The following is an 18,694-nucleotide window of genomic DNA, read 5'->3' on the forward strand; positions in this document are numbered from 1 at the left end:
ATTTCCTAATTGTCTGGTGGGCAGTGATCCATGCATTACCAGCAATCACTTTCGCACTGGGGCTTTTCAGTTTACAACGTGCTTTCCCGTCCTTTCCCACATGTACTCCTTATACGAGCCCACAGAGGCAATTAGGGATAAGTCATTTACTGATTCATCCGGGGCCCTGAGAAGGGGCTCCGACTTCTTAACTCAGGAATTAGCGCAGAAAGAAAAGGCAGCAGGCGGGGAGACCAAAGACGGAGGCTCACAGCTCAGGCCACAAGCCCTGGAGTCTGAGGCAGGAGCCAAGGCAGTGCAGATCGATTGGACCTTCCCCAGCTAGGAACCCTCCTACTCACCCCTGCCTCCTCCAGGACTCACGTCCCAGGGGCGGCTCCAGGAGGCACGACCCCCACTGGGCCGCCCCTCCCGCCAGGACAGAACACTACATCCGCCTGGGGCAGACCCCAACGCGCTGAAACTGAGCCTGTCAGAGGGCCGCCGGCGAGTCTGGACCGCACAGCCCTCTGGGAATTGTAGTTCCTATTCCTCGGAAATACTGGGGTACACCGTTCTTTGCCCTTTTTATCCCAAAGGGCCTCGCGTGCAGAGAACTCGGTGGACGTGGGTCGAGAGCCTGATGGGAAAGGAGTTCTGCAGGCCCGATGACGGGCTCAGTTGGAGGGGTTCGGGACTACATTTCCCAATGTGCTCCGAGGTGGGCAGGACCCGGAAGTGAGGGTTGAGAGGCCTCTCTGGAAGTTGTCCCGGGTGTTCGCCGCTGGAGCTCCGGGTCGAGAGGACGGGGTGTAGTTGCCGGGAGGATCCTCCGCTGCCGCCGACTCCCGGAGCCCAGCCCTTTCCTAACCCAGTCCGACCCTACCCAGTCCCAGCAGCCAAGGCCTGTCCCTGCCGCGGATCCCAGCGTTATCATGAATCCTGTCGTCTTCCTATCCTTACCCGACCTGAGATGCTCCCTGCTGCTCCTGGTGAGTGAGTGAAGGAATGACAGAGCCTTCGACAGCCGCAGGGACGGCCTCCCGCCGTCGCCGAGGGGGAACACAGCTGCCCCTGTCCTGCTGTATCTTTTTCTCCGGTGGTGAGGAGTACACCCTCCCCCGCTGCCTTCACTCTCGGCATCCGTCTGTCCGCTTTCCAGGCCCGGGGTTCCCGAGGCCTGAGAAACCACGGTCGGAGCTTGGGACCTGTAAACAGGAGAAATGGCCCTGGAGAAAGGATACTGGGGAGGGTCACAGCGAGGCGCTCGCCCTGGCTCTGGAGTATGTAGGTAGTTTCGGTCTCGAGGGCTCCTGGACCTGGTAGTAGCCTGAATCGAAAAGGACCGGGGATAGACCTATTACTGTTCCCCTTTATCACCTCCTTTTGGAAACTGTGTGAGGCCGACAGGTGCTGGGGTCGTGGGATCTCACTCTGGAGTCCTGAAACGGTGCCGGGGTTGGCAGATCCCTCTGTTGTGGCTGGATATGATTGGTTGGGAACCCGGAACTGGAGACTGGTTTGGTGTCCACTGAAGGTATAAAGGTGGAATCTGTTATTACCTGAAAGTATCAGCTCCAGGCCTCTCTCAATTTTTGTTAACAGCTCCCTCCCCCAAATTTAAGCAGAGTTCTTCTTCAGTGCTCCTGATTTGAGAATAATCACTTTTTTTTTGCATACATATGCACTCATTCCTTGACTCCCTCACCTGCTCAGCTCCATCCCATCTTATGAAAAAACCTTTTCCTCCAAAGTGCATCTTGAATGTGCAACCTAAGTAATCCAGGCTGCAGGCCAAGATGAGACAAAAGTGACGAACTAACTCCCTAAAGAAAAAAATGACATACCTTTGATTGAGTTGTTATTATAATCCAATATTTGAATAAACTTTAATTGTAGATTTTTTAAAAGCCAAATTTAAAATGGACATTAAGTCAAAATCACTTTCTTTACAATGCAAGAAACATGATTAAGTAACTCAGAGGAAGTCATATAGCTGGTTATCAGCAGAACCGGGACTTGAATCAGGTCACTTGACTTACAGTACTTACTCCACCACAGTGCATAAAAGTCTTGATACTGTGTTTAAACTAGTTTCACTCTCTCTGTCTCTCTCTCTCATCCCCCTTCTCCCTCCTCTCTTCCCTCTGTGATTTGCAAGTCACATTCAAAAACTGTGTAAGTACTTGAACCTTCTGAGGAAAAAACACTATAAAAAAAAAACTAAAGGGGATGTTAAAGTATCTTTGAGGACTAAAGTTTTATATAGACATGGTAATAAATGAGGAAGTATCTTACTGCCACTTATCTACAGCAATGAATGACTTTGGTGTATAGGAAAATATTCAGTGTACAGTTGGCTTTTGGTACTTTCATTATACACTGTGGTTCTCTTTTCCTTCTGGAAGTACTGGATTAATACTCATTGTTCATTGGAGACCACTCTCTCTTTAAGGACCCCAGATAATGTTCTTTTCTGTATCAATAAAATGGCCTGAAGTAGGAGTTGTCTGTCAGAAATTACTTTTGGGTTACTGGGGGGAAAAAATGCAAAGGGAATCTTAAAACAGTGGAAAGAATAGTTGACACTGAGTAGGAACATTGTATCAGGTGCACTTTTTTGGAATGGTATGTTTGATTACAGAGCTAAGTTTAAGAAGGAGAAAGAATTTATTTTGAAATAACTCATCCTTTTTATAGAAAACATACAAATCCAGTTAATGATAAAAAAGAAGGAATTTTTTTCCTGGTAATTCTAAAGTCTAGTTAACATTTTGTATATTTATCTAAGTAAGGGTAGAGGAATAGAAACTTAAAAACACTTTAGAGATACCTGTAAAGAATTATGGGCTAGAAAAATAAAGCCCAAGAAAAGGTTTAATAAACCAGACAAGCTAGATTCAATTTGAACACAGTATTTACCAAATTAATATTAATAATATATACCAGTTAGCAAATGCTTATAAAACATCTGCCTAATCATAATTCGAGTTACTTATCCAACTGGTAGTTCTGTCCTAGGGGTGGAACTTGCCTACTCAGTGTCTTACCTGTCTGAAAATACATTCTTTATCTTTCCCAGTATATTTTCTTCCTTATCCCTCGCTTTCCCTCTAGACTTGTATATTCCCTCCCATGTGCAGCCATTGAATATTCAAGGTCATCATTTTATCCTTAAATGTCTTGTTCTGAAAAGCCATATATTCTCTTAGTACAATCATTTCCTTCAGGTAAACTATACCTTAGTCCTAAAGAACTAGACTTATCCAGACATAGTGGTGTTGATAACAGCTGAAACATATAATCCTAAACTTTTATAGGCAAGTAGTTTTCCCTGATCTTAAAGGCATTTTGGAATATCACTCTATGCCTAAAAAGTTCATTGTGATCATTTTTTTCCCTGGGCATAAATACAAAACTATTAAAAAGTGTACAAAAGATAACACATACAATGATATTTACTGCAAATCCACAAATATATCTTCAAGTAACTTTTCTAGAATTACATTTCTTGGATCCTACAGTATGTCTGTTTTTTACTATTTCTGATACACTATACCAAATTGCCTTACTGGAAAGTTGTACCAATATGTGGGTGTTTTTGTAATATGTGCCAATTTAGTAGACCAAAATGGCATCTGATTTAAATTTACATTCTTTTATTACCACCAAAGTTAAATATTACTTCATATTTATTAACCATTTCCATTTCTCTGTGCATATGTAATGTTGTAAGTGTTCACGTTATTTGTCCCTTAAAAAAAATGTTTACTTTTACTTCCTCCAGTAATTCAGAATGGATATACTCATGAGCTACAATTTAAGAACAATGGAAAGTGTTATTACTTTGTCTATTCATTTAGTGTCCATTCGAAAGGCAGCACAGAGCCAAGAACACTGGACTAAATGTCAGGGCATCCGCACACAAGCTCCAGGTCTTCGGTGTACGGAACCCTTCCATGTAGCAACCTAGCATAAATCGCCTAACTAAATTTTTTGTAAGCACCTTGAATTCAATGATTCAGCAATTCTTTGTGTAGTTTATCTTGTGTGTCAAAAAGGATATTCCTGTAACTCCCCTAATTAATAGACTTATTATTTGATTGGCTATTTCCTCAAAAACATCTGTGAGCCTTCCAGCAGGTCGCAGACCCGTGCCCCTCACCCGTTCTCCGTGGTGCGGAGAGTAGCGTGCTTTGAGCACAGCTTTCCCGACGCTGGCATCGCTGCGCTCGGTTCCATCGCACCAAGTAAGTGGGTGAAATCAGCTGGACTTTAACAGCAGTTATTGATCCTCAGCCTACCTTTCATTCCGTAGGGAATGAACTCTGACCCCGGCTACAGGGACTTTACTTTTTATTTTATTATTATTTTGTTTTGTTTATTGTATATTTTTTCCATTACCATTTAGTCCCCTTATCCTCCCCTCTACCCTGCAATCACCACACTGTTGTGCATGTCCATAGGAACTTCACTTTATTGGTATTATTCTTTCCTTTCCTCCTGTTATTTGGATGCCTGTTTGCTATCTGCTATTAAAGAGAAAAAGATATTTGAAATGCATATCATGCTTCCAAGAAATTTATAATTTGGTGGGGGGAGAGAAGATGTGTATGTAAATAATTAGAATTCCAAAAGGAAAGTGATAGATGTCCTAAGGTATTTGTACAAGTGGTTGTACACATCTTGCCACCCAGAAGTGTGGTTGTGAGCCTAGGCATCTGCATCACCTGCTTCCAGCGTCCCCACCTGAGGCCTACTGAGTCAGAATCTCACTTTCACAACATAGCCATCAAAAGAAGGACCGCTGTAGATGTTTGAAAGAGGCATTACGTTGTACTTCTCGATGGGAGAACCAGAGAAGTCTTCTTGAAAAAAGATGAGAGCCGTGAAGGGTTAACTTGATGTATTAATTTTTGGTCCTGAATGGAATGAATAAAAGGTTCAGTAGCTTAATAAATCTTTAACATGAATACCTGTGTTTTTTTTTGTTTTTGCTTTTCTAAGAAGTCTTGCTGGCTGGCTTGCTGACATGGCTAGTTGTCAGAATTGGCCCTAAAGAGGCTAGCAAACCCTTTGGCCTATTTACAGGAGAACGGCTCATTATTACCTTAACCCAAATAAAGATCGTGTTCTTTAGTGGGTTCTCACCATTCTGATTACTCCATTCAAGAGGGGAGGGAAGGGAGGGAAAAGTTCCACTTTGTGGAAGTCCGTGTGTAGTTTCTTAGATCTCAGGTCTTGGTTCTGTCCTTCGGAATATTGCAATCAAATTCTAACTCCTTTATTCCCTTGGTGATACTGTGATACAAGATCTCTATGATTTTTCCAGCCCTGTGATTTTCTCATTATGTAGAACCTTGAGCATTACATTTTAATGCTGCTAATTTTTAGTCACCTGCATTTGTAGACGTGAACATTATTAATATAATAGATGAAAGCAAAAAAAAAAGAAAGAAGAAATGATCTCAAAAAACCATTCTAGTAGTATTTGAGCTAAGGAAAGCTGTTGAGTAATAGCAGAGTCCCAGTTCTTTTTACATTTTTTCCTTAAGATTATCAGAGCCTAGTAGTGGGACCTGTGGTAATTAGATTTAAGAGATCTTAGAAAGAGGAATCAGAAGAATCTGTTTAGGAATCAAAAGAATTTTTGACCCTGGCAAAAAGGAATTGGGGCCTTTTTATTTTTGAGGGACTCCACCGTCAGTGTCGTGCTCAGTTTGGTAGGTGGGAAGGGACATGAAAACCATGCAGTTACAATGACTGAAGCTTAATTGTCTAGAGTTGTGCTGTAAATTTGCATGAATAAAGCGAAATAAAATATAAAATTCCATTCCTCAGTTACGGTAACCACATTTCAAGTGCTCAGTAGTTACACGTGGCCAGTGGCTAGCGTATTAAACCACACGGAGCATGGGCCATTTCTGTCAGTTCAGAAAGTGTCATTGAAAAGTGCTCATTTAGAGTCTCACTCTTGCTCAGTCCCAGAAAGCAACACAAAGCTGAGGTGAAGAATGTGGAAAACGCCTCAAGTAGTGTTTCAAAAAAACTTGAACATATATCTTGTCTGTACAAGGGCAGTAACCTGGAAAATCTCAGTACCTTATCAGTGGGCAGGGATTGGCTTTTGGTTGCCTGATAGCACATTTAGGGAAGCACCAGAGAATACTAGTTAAAATCAGAAAATAAAAGTTTGAGTGTTAGCATTGATTCTTCTAAAAGGGCAAGTCACTTTCCTTCTTGAGACCATAGTTTTCCAACTAAAAATTGAATGAGATTGAATAGGCTGTTTTGGGATTCTATAGCATGGAATATGACTGAGATTTTGTGATTTGAGAGCCTGCAATTTGTCTCTGTAGTAAAATCCCTTTTAAGGGCAACATCTTTAGAAACGATACTTTAGAGCCGTGATTTTTCAACTGGTGTGCTGCAAGAATTTTTAAAACGTGTAATTCCTGATCTCTTTTCCCTTAGATTGTCAAATTTAAAAAATGACAACAGCCAACACAACCAATAGTCATCTGGTGTGAATGAATGAAAATTATATTTATTTATTTTTGTCAGATCGGCAAAAAATATTTTTTTTTTGGTGTGCCACACAATTTTAGTAATTGGTTTATGTGTGCCATGGAATGAAAAAGGTTGAAAATTGCTGCTTTAGAGGAAATTTTATTGACTAAGAACATAGCTACATTTTAATTGGAAAATTACCTGTAAAAAGATGGCTTGTAGATACGTTTTTTTGCCTCGGGTGTCAGAATGCTACCCTTGCCAGGAGCTAATCTTTTAATTTGATTAAACCTGTAAATGAATGTGCATCTCTTACTGCCTATTTTAAAATGGCTATAATTTATATGAGCTCATGAGGATAGACTAATATTTAATATTTAAAGCAGTTTGCTAAGAAATTTGAGCCAACTCTAAAGTGTGAAGCAAGTATGATTTACTGATGGAGTAGAGCTCATGCATTAGTCTTAAACAGAGTTAAAATTTCTTGGACCTTAGAACAAGATACTCTCATAGTTACATGCCTGCTGTTTTGCTGTTCTGTTATATTTGAAGTTTTGAGAAATGTAGGGGGGAAATTTAACTTTTGAAAAATTACTGACACAGAATTGAAGGCTATCTCTTTTGTGGAAAGAACAGTTTCAAGTATAATTGTGATTTGGAGTTAATCCCGAGAGAAGAAATTTAGACATTCTCAGTTCCTTTTGACTTTATTCCTATGGTTCTGGCCCACCTGCAGTAAAATCTCTGCTAGCTGGTGAGAAGCTCACACTTCTGTAATGACGTCACATTCTGAAAGGTAAGAAAGAGTAAAGAAGAGCTACTTCTTTTTGTAGTCCAAGTAATTTCTTAGAAAACATCTATTCAAATCGACTCATTCCTCAAGCTCTGTAGATAGCACCTGTTTTTACCATGAGAATGAGTACTGATTCTCTTAGAAAGTCTTGTGATCTGTTTATAATTAACAAAATTGCCACTGTGTTGCAAAATACTTGGTTCTTTGCTTAATCTTTGAATGAACAGTTTCAGAGAACTTAATTTTGCCTTAGAGCTATAAAAATTATGCTACATTTTTCCCCATAAGATTTTAATTTAATTTACATTTTTTTGATTGCAGTTTGCATTCAACACTCTTTTTCTATTAGCTATAAGTATACAGCACAGCCGACAGACATTCAGGTTCCCTCCGATCTTTCAGGTGTCCGCCTGGCACCACAGATAGTTATTACCATGTTGTTAACTATATATTACCGTATTGTTAACTGTATTCCTTATGCTGTACTTGACGTCCCCGTGCCTATTTTGTAAATACCAATTAGCACTCCTTAATGCCATAACTCTTTTTACCTTGTCCCCCAACACCCCCACCCCTCTGGCCTCCACCAGTTTGTTCTCTGTATCTCTAAGCCTGTTTCTACTTTTTTATCCATTTATTTTCTTGTTTAGATTCCACATATAAATTTTACTGTATTTGTCTTTCTCTGACTGACTGACCTCACTTAGCTTAATACCCTCTAGGTCCATCCGTGCTGTCGCACACTGTAAGATTTCATTCTTTTTATGGCTGAGTATTCCCTTGTGTTTATGTACCGCCACTTTTTTATCCACTCATCTACCGATGGCGTACTTCCATGTCTTGGCTGTTGTATATAATGCTGCAGTGAACGTGGGGGTGCATGTATTCTTTTTAATTAGTGTTTTGGGTCTTTCTGAATATGTACCCAGAAGTGGAATCAGTGGGTCATACAGCAGTTCCATTTTTAGATTTTTGAGGCACCTCCACACTGCTGTCCATAGTGACTGCACCAATCTGCATTCCCACCAAGAGTGCGTGAGGGTTCCCTTTTCTCCCTGTCCTCACCAACACTTGTGTGTTGATTTGTTATTGATAGCTTTTCTGTCGGGTGTGAGGTAGTATCTCTTTGTGGTTTTGATTTGCATTTCTCTGCTTGTTAGTGATGTTGAGCAACTTTCCATACGTCTATTGGCCATCCGCATGTCGTCTTTGGAGAAGTGTCTGTTCAGGTCTCTGCGCACTTTTTAATTGGGTTGTTTGTTTTTCTGGTGTTGTCTGAGTTCTTTATAAATTTTGGATACTAACCCTTTATCGGATATATCATTGACAATTATCTTTCATTCAGCAGGGTGTCTTTTTTTTTGTTGATGGTTTCCCTTGCTGTGCAAAACCTTTTTTGCTTGATGTAGTCCCACTTATTTATTTTTTTCATTTGTGTCCCTTGCCCCCCAAAATATGTCAGAAGAAATAATGTCAAGAGAGATCAGAGATTGTACTGCCTATATTTTCTTCTAGGATTTTCATGGTTTCAGGTCTTACAGTTAAGTCTTTAATCTGTTTTGAGTTTATTCTTGTATATGGTGCAAGAACCTGGCCAAGTTTCATTTTTTGGCTTGTATCTGCCCAGTTTTCCCAACACCATTTATTGAATAGACTGTTTTTACCTCCTGATATGTTCTTGCCTTCTTTGTCATAGATTAATTGACCATATAGGCATGTGTTTATTTCTGGGCTCTCTATTCAGGTATATTGGTCTGTGTACCATGCTGTTTTGCTTACTTTAGCATAGTTTGATATCAGGTAGTACGATACCTCCCATTTTGTTCTCCCTTTTCAAGTTTTGGGGTTTTTTAACTTAGAGGAGAAGGGAGGGAGAAAGAGTTAGAGAAACATCCGTGTGAGAGAGAAATATCTATTGGCCACCTCTCAGAGGTGCCCTGGTCAGGGACTGAACCCACAACCCTGACTGGGAATTGAACCAGGGACCTTTCGCTTTGAGAGACTACGCTGAACCAACTGAACCAGACCAGTCAGGGCTCCTTTTTGAGATTGCTGTCACTTTCCGGGTTCTTTTGTGCTTTTATGTGAATTTTCGGAGTATTTGTAGATTGCTTTGGGTAGGACAGACATTTTATGATGTTAATTCCTCCTATACATGAGCACAGTATATGCTTCCAGCTGTTAGAGTCATCTTGAATTTCTTCAGTATCTTATAAAAATTCAAGTGAGGTCTTTTACCTCCTTTGTTAAATTTATTCCTAGGTATTTTATTTATTTATTTATTTATTTGATGCAATTATAAATGGGATTGTTAGTTTCTCTTTCCGATAGTTCATTATTGGTGTGTAAAAATGCAACCAATTTCTTTTATTTTTTTTAATTTTAATGATTTGAGAAAAAGACACATCAGTTTGTTGTTCCACTTATTTATGCATTTATTGGTTGCTTCTTGTATGTGCCCTGACCAGGGATCAAACCTGCAACTGTGCCATGTTGGGATAATGCTCTAGCCAAGTGAGCTACCAAGCCATGGCCAAAAACGCAACCACTTTCTGAGTATTTATTTGTATCCTGCTACTTACTGAATTCATTTATCAGTTCTGTTACTTTTTTGGTAGAATCTTTAGGGTTCTCTACAAACAGTATCATGCCATCTGCAAATAATGAGAAAAACTCTGCTACATTTTAAAGCATGATTTACTTGTTTCAGTGATCGTGCAGTTTATTATTTAATTGTGCCTATACTCTGTTTCTGGGATATCTCCCAGAAGTAATGTGAAATATTTTTCCCTTAATGATAACTTGAAAGTATATCTACTAAAAAGAAAACTTCCAGAAGATATTTTGTTTAGGAGTCAGATTTGGGCTCAAATATTGGATATGTTGTTTTTCACCTTTGTTATCTTGCCCATTAACTTCTGAAGAATAATGCAAGTATTTTATCTGAATTATAGGAAGGGTTATTTGTGTGCCTCTATGATTTTGTGGGACAAAAAATGGTAAAAAAGAAATGTATCTCAATTTCTTATTCTTAGATCTTAGTCTTTAGTACAATACCTTATACAGGTTAAGTGCTCAATAATAATCTTGTTAAGTGTACCAAAAAAAAAAAGGGGGGGAGAGCTAGGTAGGAGGGTATGGAGGGTCAGAAATGCATAGAGGAATTTAGTTTGAAAGCCTCACTGAGAAGGCAAGCCTCGAAATAGGTGAGACAGTTAGTCATTTGGATTTCTTGGGGGAATAGCCTTCCAGGGAGGGGCATTGGCGCCCATGTGGGCTGTCCCGGGCATTTCCAAGGAGCAGGGGGGTTGTCCTACTGTAGCATATTAGAAGATTTCAATCACATAGCTAAAATACATATTTGCAAAACTATACTTATTCTTACTATGAACATTGTTTCCTGATATTTTCCTCTTTTTTTGTGTCCTATTCTGTGCTTTATTTCATTTTTAAGAAATCGCTGATCTGACCCAATGAGGTAGAACTTCCAAACAGGGTTGCTGGTAATATTGATCTCCTTAACTCTTTGCCCAGATGCCTCTGCTGGGAGTAGCTTTGACTGTTTACCCCAGAGTGACTCCAGTATGCAAAACTAAAAATATTCCCTGCGTTTGGCAGGGTGGGTAACAACCTGTAGTTGTAATAACTTAAAATGTTAATGCAAAAGGTTTTCTGATACATTTTTTGATTCCTGAAAGCAGTATACTTTCATGGTAAAAAAAAAAGCATAATGAAGAAAAAAGTGCATACCCCAACCTCTGATAACATTTTAATGTACAGTAGACCCTTGAGCAATGTGGGGAGAAGGATCACTGACCCCCGTCCCACACGGAGTTGAAGATCTTTGTGTAACTTTTGACTCCCCAAAAACTTTACTACAAATAACCTACCATTGACCAAGAAGCCTTACCAGTAACATAAACAGTTGATTAACACATATTTTATGTTATTTTATTAGATACTGTATTTGCACATTAAAGTATACTAGGGAAAAATGTTAATAAAAATCATAAGAAAGAGAAATACATTTATGGGAATACATATTTTTGAAAGAAAGAAGCACGTATAAGTGTACCCAAACAGTTCAAACCTCTGTTGTTCAAGGGTCAACTGTATGTCCATTTTTTCCTATGTATGTTTGAAAGGACTTTTAACAGTGACATGTACATTGTGAAGAAGGTAGGGTTGGGCTCCTGTTCTTGTTTGATTCTGGTATAGAGCGGTAGACCTCTGGTTACGTGGGACTGAAGAAAGAAAAGATGTCCGCACATGTACATGTACTTGTACTTTATAACTTGGAAATGACACCTAGCTTGACCACTTAACTTTTAAAAGTTATTTAACCTTTCTGTGCTTCCATTTTCTCACCTATCAAATGGGGGTAAAAACGTCTTCTTCAGAATTCTGGGAAGACAAAATGAGACTCTGAATGTGTCCATGGGACATTGTAGGCACTTCAACTGCTCTGATTTCTGCCACATATTAGGTACTCAAGAAATGTTTCGATGAGAAAATCAGTGAGTGAGTGAGTGAATGAATGAATTGTTTCCCTTTTTTGTAATTTTAAAATTGCCCATCCATTGGTATTAAAATTGTGTGCACCGAAGTAATGCGCTGGCATGACGGGCTCCCAAATCCTATGGTCTTGTAATGGTGATAATTGCACTGTCATAAAAACTGTCTAACACTGTGACTGTTAAGTAGGTTATCTGCCTAGGTCTGTTTTATAACTCCACTTAGTTGTACTTATATTCATTATATAATGATGAACCCTGTTCAGCCACTAGTTTGGACAAGTTACTTTTAGCCTATTTGAATCTTATCATTTAATAAATATTTGCACTTAACATATGTCAGTTATTACAAAGTTTCATTTTCCTTATTTATAAAACAGGGACGATGTAATTTCTACTTCAGCTTCATAGTTGCTATGATAAGGTAAAGGTAATAAATACATTTATTTGTGAATGGTAAATTCAAATAGTTACTTTGGAATATTGTTGCATGCTTCAAACATATGTTTGTTACTTGGATTTTTTCACTGGAAGCCTAGGTATGCAATATACATCCCTTTTAGGGAGAGTTGGTGCATTATGGAAATAGCTCTGCATCTGGATTTCCAGGATAGCTGACAATACTAGAAGGTAGAGTGACTTCAAAGCTGGAAAGGCCTAGTTCATTCTTGTCTGCTTTTTTGCAGCTATCTGATATAAAGCAAATTTCCTTATCTTTCTGATGTTCAAATTTTCTATTTTAAAGGTGGGGATAATTTTGCATGGTTGCACAGTTGAGATACAAAGTACTTTGCATCACCCGGTGTACAGGACATAGTTTTGTTTTGTAAGGTAATGAATAGAGAAGGCAACCTTGTCAAATGGATAAAGTCATCATTGCATAATCGAGACAGTACCTTGGAGGAGGATAGTGCTTGTGCTGACCGTCTTTCTGTGCTTTTACTATCTTTTTGACCCTCTAAAATGAGTAAACGATAATAAGTTTTATTTCTAAAGTCTGATTCTAAATATTAGTGGCTTCTTAAAGTGCTCATTAACTTGTCTCTTTCCCTGTTAACTTTTGAAATAGTGACAAAAGTAACTGATTGATAGAAATAAATAACCAACTTGATGTGAATTTCTGCTTTTAATACACAAGCAAATGAATTCCTGTAAGTGGTATAAATGAAAGTGGTGAAACATGCTTTAAGCTCTATTATTTGAAAGGTATCATTTGTTACACATAGAAAAGCATCATTTCTATTACTTTGTATGCTCAAAAATCATTCAAAAAATATATCATTGACTGTTGTAATTGACACAATATTTGGAAAATGATGACAATTCTTTAGAAATGTATAATTTTACTCTAGTTGAATTTATTTAGTAAGGGAAGAGAAAATTATCACAGCAGATTTCTATTCACCAAAAAGATGCAAAAATAAAAATACTATTTGGGTAATGTGGAAAATTTCAAATTGCTGGTTACACAGTTTAATTTTTCCCTATAAGCCTAACTTACATACCATATTTAGCTCTTAATATTACTTCCAGTGGGGTGTAAAGTTATTTACACAAAATATGTGTAATATCTACTACTTTAATCTGTTTTGGCCATTTAAGCTAAATCTGATTATAGATTTGATGAAAACTGAGGCTATGGCAACTCTTTTTGAATTTAGATACTCTGATGAAGGTATTTGGCGAGAACTTACTGGTTTATAAGATAGTTCATGATGGGTATTTTAACTTGGATCAAGAAAAGGCCATTATATATATGGTTTAGCTTTTCTAATCTCATGAATACATCTACAAATCCTCCCATTGGGAAGATGGATACTTGGTTAGAGAAAGGCTAAATTGTGGTTTCTAGTCCACAGCACTAAGTTATAAAGGCTTCCTTAATATACATTGGTTATTCTCTTGAAGAAAAGAGTGGTTTAAGATATATAATAAGCCCTGGCTGGTGTGGCTTGGATGGTGGGAACGTCATCCCATACACTGAAAGGCTATAGGTTCAATTTCTGGTCAGGTGGCATACCCAGGTTGCAGGTTAGATCCAGGTCAGGGCGCGTACAGGAGGCAACCAGTCGATGTTTCTCTCTCTCTCTTTCTTTTCTGTCCTCTCCCTTCCTCTCTCTCTAAAAGCAACGAAAAAATGTTCTCTGGTGAGGATTAAAAAATAAAAAGATGTATAATAAAATGAACCCTCAAGAAATAGCTTGAGAATCTAATGTTCTGTAACAAAATAATCAGATTTTCAGTCTTCTCTTTTTCATTTGACCCATGAGGCAAGAGAAACCACCTGGCTAGATATGACTGAGACAGTTAATTGTACGTAAGCCTGTTGTATTTGATGCCCTAGTGAAGGTCCTTTTTAGCTCACTTTATGTGGGGAATACAGCTTTGTACTGTAGTACTAACTTCCCTTAGTCATTGATAGAGGTTACTTGTTAGGAAAAATGGGTTGTGATACTAGGAAATTAGCAAAGAGCTTGTCTGTATTCCTACATGACATGATTTTTGAAGAGTGGCATTTATTTTGGGACATTACAGTATTTGAAGTACAACAAGCCCTCGAATAATGTCATTTTATTCAATGTTGTTTTGTTATAAAGTTGATGAGATGCTGTAGGAACTGAACTTTTATTTATTTCATTTAGCTTATGGCAAAATTTGTTTTGTTGTATGTTATTTCCCTTAAAGTCACAGAACCTATCCACAACTTTAAGTGAGGACTTAACTGTACTAAGTTAAAAAATATCCCTGAATATTGTAAAGATAGAAGATATTTTCTAATGGCTGAAAGTGCACTTTTATTCAGGTTGTTTAAATGGTTTTTAGTTTCAGGAGTGAGAGTGTCTTCAGGGCACATTTTCTTCTAAGAGAAATACAGGGTCCTTGTATTATCAAGGTTTATAATCTACTTTTCAGGACTGGGGTAATTCATATCAGTATGTTTTTTAAAGGTAATTAAAGCTAATACTATTCATACAAGCCAAATGGGTATGTTAGTATAACCATTTTTTTCCCTAAAAAATCACTCAAAAATATGAAGAAGCATTTTTCTTTATGTTTAGGTTCTGAAATAATGTTTGTTAATGTCCTCATTCCTCAGCCTGCAGTGACACATCACATGGGATGGCTACTTTCATCTCTTGTTGGCAGTCAGGAGACTAAGTGGCTTTGTCTGATTTGCATGCGTGGAAGCTTTTAAGTTTGTGGATTGAAAGTTTGTAATTAAGGAAGCTGTTGTCTGCCTTACTGAAGGCTACCAAATATGATTGAACTTTTTAAAAATGATGATTGTGATGTGTTCCCCAGGTAATAGTAGCCTCCTGATTGTGAATTTTACTGCCCTTCGGTGAGTCTTCTGCTTACAGCCTTTATAGCATTTTATAGTTTCCTACCCTATTTCTTCTTGAAATGCTATTCTTCCTGCTCCTTTTATGCTCCAGTAGTTTCTTCTCTGTGTTTCTTTCCCTGTTCCTCACTGATTGGGGAACGGGGAAAGGCCTACATTTAAGAGACAGATGACAGTGAGGAGGTAAATGTGGGTATTATCTAATGTGCTAAGAGCTGCTTTTCTTCCTTCCCATCACATCTTGTCATCCAGTTACTTTAACTCACAGCTTTAACTGTTCCCTCTCTGAAGACTGGAGTAGCTTGGGAGTTGATGCTTTGGTTAGTGCCGTGGGCGCAGTGACTTCCTTGGTGCTTTAGTACTGGGTATATGAAAAGTAGTCAAATACAGTTTCCAAATTCTTCATGGTAGTTGGTAGAGCCTCTTATCTCTGTGAGCTGTTTTCTAATTGACTGGGCAAGGCATATAAATAGTGAAATTGCAATAGATCAGTGACTGTAAAGAAATTCTTTCTCCAAAATAGACTTATTCCTCTTTCAGTTCCACTAGTCACCTAGGTTATAACTGGCTCGTTGAACTTTTCAGCCTTTTAGTTGGCTCTCATGACCTGTTTGTCCCTCTTTTGAAAGTTTCCCCAAATCTTCTCCACCTCAGTCCAGGCCCTGGTTTTCCTTCGTTGTTACACTCTCCCCAGTCTTTGCATAAAGCGTGGAACACTAATCTTAAGTCTCGAAGTCATTGTGCTCCTCCTTTAATGCTACAGTACATATTTTACTTTCTGCTACAGTACATATTAACCCCTCTGTCCATCTTTCAACGGTATTATACTCACTCTCCTAACACTCGGTTTTTTCATTAACTGTCTGGCTCTAGCTTAACCTTCCAACTTCATTTTCCAATGCTGCACTACATGAACTTCCATAGCCCCACTTTGCTACTCACTTCATCCACAGAAACTACTCTGCTTATCTAACAGTGCTCTTAGCCTTTTTCCTCCTTCTCTCTAAATTTTTCTAGTCTGCTTTCTGTAAGCCTTATGGTACTTGCATCATATATCTTGTGTGCTGATTTTTCATGCGTGGTCATGAAGCTCTTGAAGGACAGAATGGGCCTTTGAACTCCCTGCAGGCCATACCTGATTCAGCACGTCCATCCCCTTAGGGTCTTATCTAGGTACTGCCGTAAGTTGTAGAGTAGGAGGATATGTTCCTGTATGTGATAGGATTGTGATGACTGTGTAGAATGGAAAGGTGAGCGGATGGATGTTAAGCCTGACAAGGTAGAAATTTCCAGTGGCACTGCTTTTAAGTGGGTGGGTTGGTCCGTAAGCTGTCTCTCATAGGAAGTGTTCAATTGGGCTAAATGGCCATTGGGCCCGGGATGCTGTCAGGAAGAATCCTGCATGAGGAGTCAAGGAAATAGTATATGACTAGATAAACTAGGGCCCCCTCCATTTTGTAATTCTACATAATTATTGTTTTGACCTAATAAAGTAGAGCCAGAGAGATTGATAGGAATTGAGGGATTGACTAGGGTAATGATAAATTAAACAGTAATACTGATGATTTATAGCTAAGTAATCTTATAGTATATGGTCCTATATTTCAGTGCTCTCTATAGAGCTCACAATGTCAAGAACAAAATTTGAAATTATAAAATACATTTTTGTGGCCTTCACATTTGATCATTTATTAGATTGCTGAGAGAGTTCATTTAGGAGACTGTCTAGCCTACATAGATTGTTAATCTGAAAACTTTATTGTTTTGAATTACTATAAATAAGTATTTAATTGGAACTGCTACATTCATTTCACTTGGTGATAAATAGGAAAATTATGCTCACCCCATCCCACAACAATAAAGGTTGTGAACTTCAGTTGTTGGAGACTTGCTTTTTTTCCCTCCCTTTTTATAATTGAAACCAATGGTGTATTTTTTGTATTCACTCTCTTAATTTACTTGTGAATTGATTTGTCACTTTTTTACTTGCTAGTTTGTCCTTAGGCAGGCCAAGTATTTTTCTTAAGGTTTTTTTTTTCTTTTTTACTGTGGGCTGGAGGGAGGTCTCTAGAATTCTTCCTGTATGTGTTTTTTTCTATTTAAAATGGATATCTTTTACTGTCATAATTTGAGTTCTAGTTCTCATGCAAAGATTTAGAAAATGCCTTCTATTCTAACTGCAAAATAAATGTCATTCATGGCCTCTCCCACTTTTAAGTAGGTGGACCTCTTCTGTGGTCTCATAGAATTGTAGCATGACTAAAAATGGAAGAGCTGGAAGGTTATTCAGTTCAATTTGTTTGTTCATTTGGCACACATTGTGGAGTTTCTACCATATGTCAAGCATCATACTGGGTACTAAGGATGAATAAAATGATATAAAACCTATACATCCTTGGCAAAAGTAAAATGAAATAAAGCAAAAAGACATTTCCACAGTAAAATAACTTTTTTATTAATTTAAAACAGTCTTAGTTTTTTTCAGATGCAAGGTCATTATCACACAAAAGAGCTATGACGGTCAAGATTTCTTGCCAGTCTTATATTTGCTTTGGCAAATACATACATAAATGGTCATGACTTCTCTTATATATGTACTTTGTTCTTAAATGTGAACTAATGTGATTTTGCCTCCCTGTATTAATTTTCTAGGGTTGCCACAACAAAAATAACACAACCTTGATAGACTAATACAAATTTATTCTCTCACAGTTCTGGAAACCAACATCTGAAATGAAGGTGCTGGCAGGGCCCTGTTCCTCTGAAGACTCTAGGGGAGAATCCTTCTATGCCTCCTCCAGCTTCTGGAGGCTCCTGGCATTTTTTGTCTTATGGTCACATCATTTCAATCCCTGCTTCCGTCTTTACATCATCATCTCCCCTGTGTGTTTCTGTGTCCTTTCCTCTGCTTTTAGGGCTCCAATCAGTGGATTTAGGACCTACCTTAAATCCAGGATGGTTTTATCTTGAAATCGTTAACTGGTTACATTTGCAAGAAACCTATTTCCAAATAAGGTTACATTCTGAAGCTCTGGATGACATGAATTTTGGGGGACCCTGTTCAACCCACTGCAGCCTATATGCTTCTTTTTGACTCCAAATCTCTGTATACATAGAACTGTGGGCAGAAAGAAATAAGCTATATGTGTTCATCTGTGTACATCTAAATGTTATTCCTCAAACTAGAAAACAATAAAAGTAGTTAATTAAATACTTTTGTTGCATAAAGGCATTTAGGAAAATAGCTTTATTTGTATTGATAGTGAAATAAGGAATAATACTTTTTAAAAATACCCTCTGTTTTAGAAGAATTATAGGATCACAGCAGTACTGAGTGCAAGTACAGAGATTTCCTATGCTTACGATAATAGTCCCTGCCTGTCCACGTGCACAGTCTCCCGTTACCAACATTCCTGACCAGAGGGGTACATTTGTTACAGTTGATGAGCCTGCACTGACACATCGTTACCACCCAGAGTCTGTAGTTTACGGTAGTGTTCATTCTTGGTGTACATTCTATGAGTTTAGACAAATGTATAATGGCTTGTGTTTACC

The 18,694-nt window shown here is 38.4% G+C and overlaps 2 protein-coding genes across 4 annotated transcripts in view; one reads left to right on the plus strand and one right to left on the minus strand.

The window, feature by feature from the left end:
- Positions 1–732, minus strand: part of INVS (inversin) — a 125,402-nt gene extending 124,670 nt beyond the window's left edge. For both annotated transcript variants that reach the window (XM_024560090.4, XM_024560091.4), the window contains exon 1: positions 342–732. The gene's annotated coding sequence lies outside the window, so the exon portion shown is untranslated. The remainder of the gene's footprint in view (positions 1–341) is intronic.
- ERP44 (endoplasmic reticulum protein 44) overlaps positions 715–18,694 on the plus strand; it is a 65,008-nt gene continuing 47,028 nt past the window's right edge. Inside the window, exon 1 of one of the 2 annotated variants that reach the window (XM_024560041.3) lies at positions 715–971. In XM_024560041.3, the coding sequence (XP_024415809.1) occupies positions 915–971 (57 nt within the window). In that variant the 5' untranslated portion in view covers positions 715–914. The remainder of the gene's footprint in view (positions 972–18,694) is intronic. The other variant, XM_045195094.3, reaches the window with a different exon arrangement.

The sequence above is a fragment of the Desmodus rotundus genome, chromosome 1 (genome assembly GCF_022682495.2).
Source record: "Desmodus rotundus isolate HL8 chromosome 1, HLdesRot8A.1, whole genome shotgun sequence".
NCBI lineage: Eukaryota > Metazoa > Chordata > Mammalia > Chiroptera > Phyllostomidae > Desmodus > Desmodus rotundus.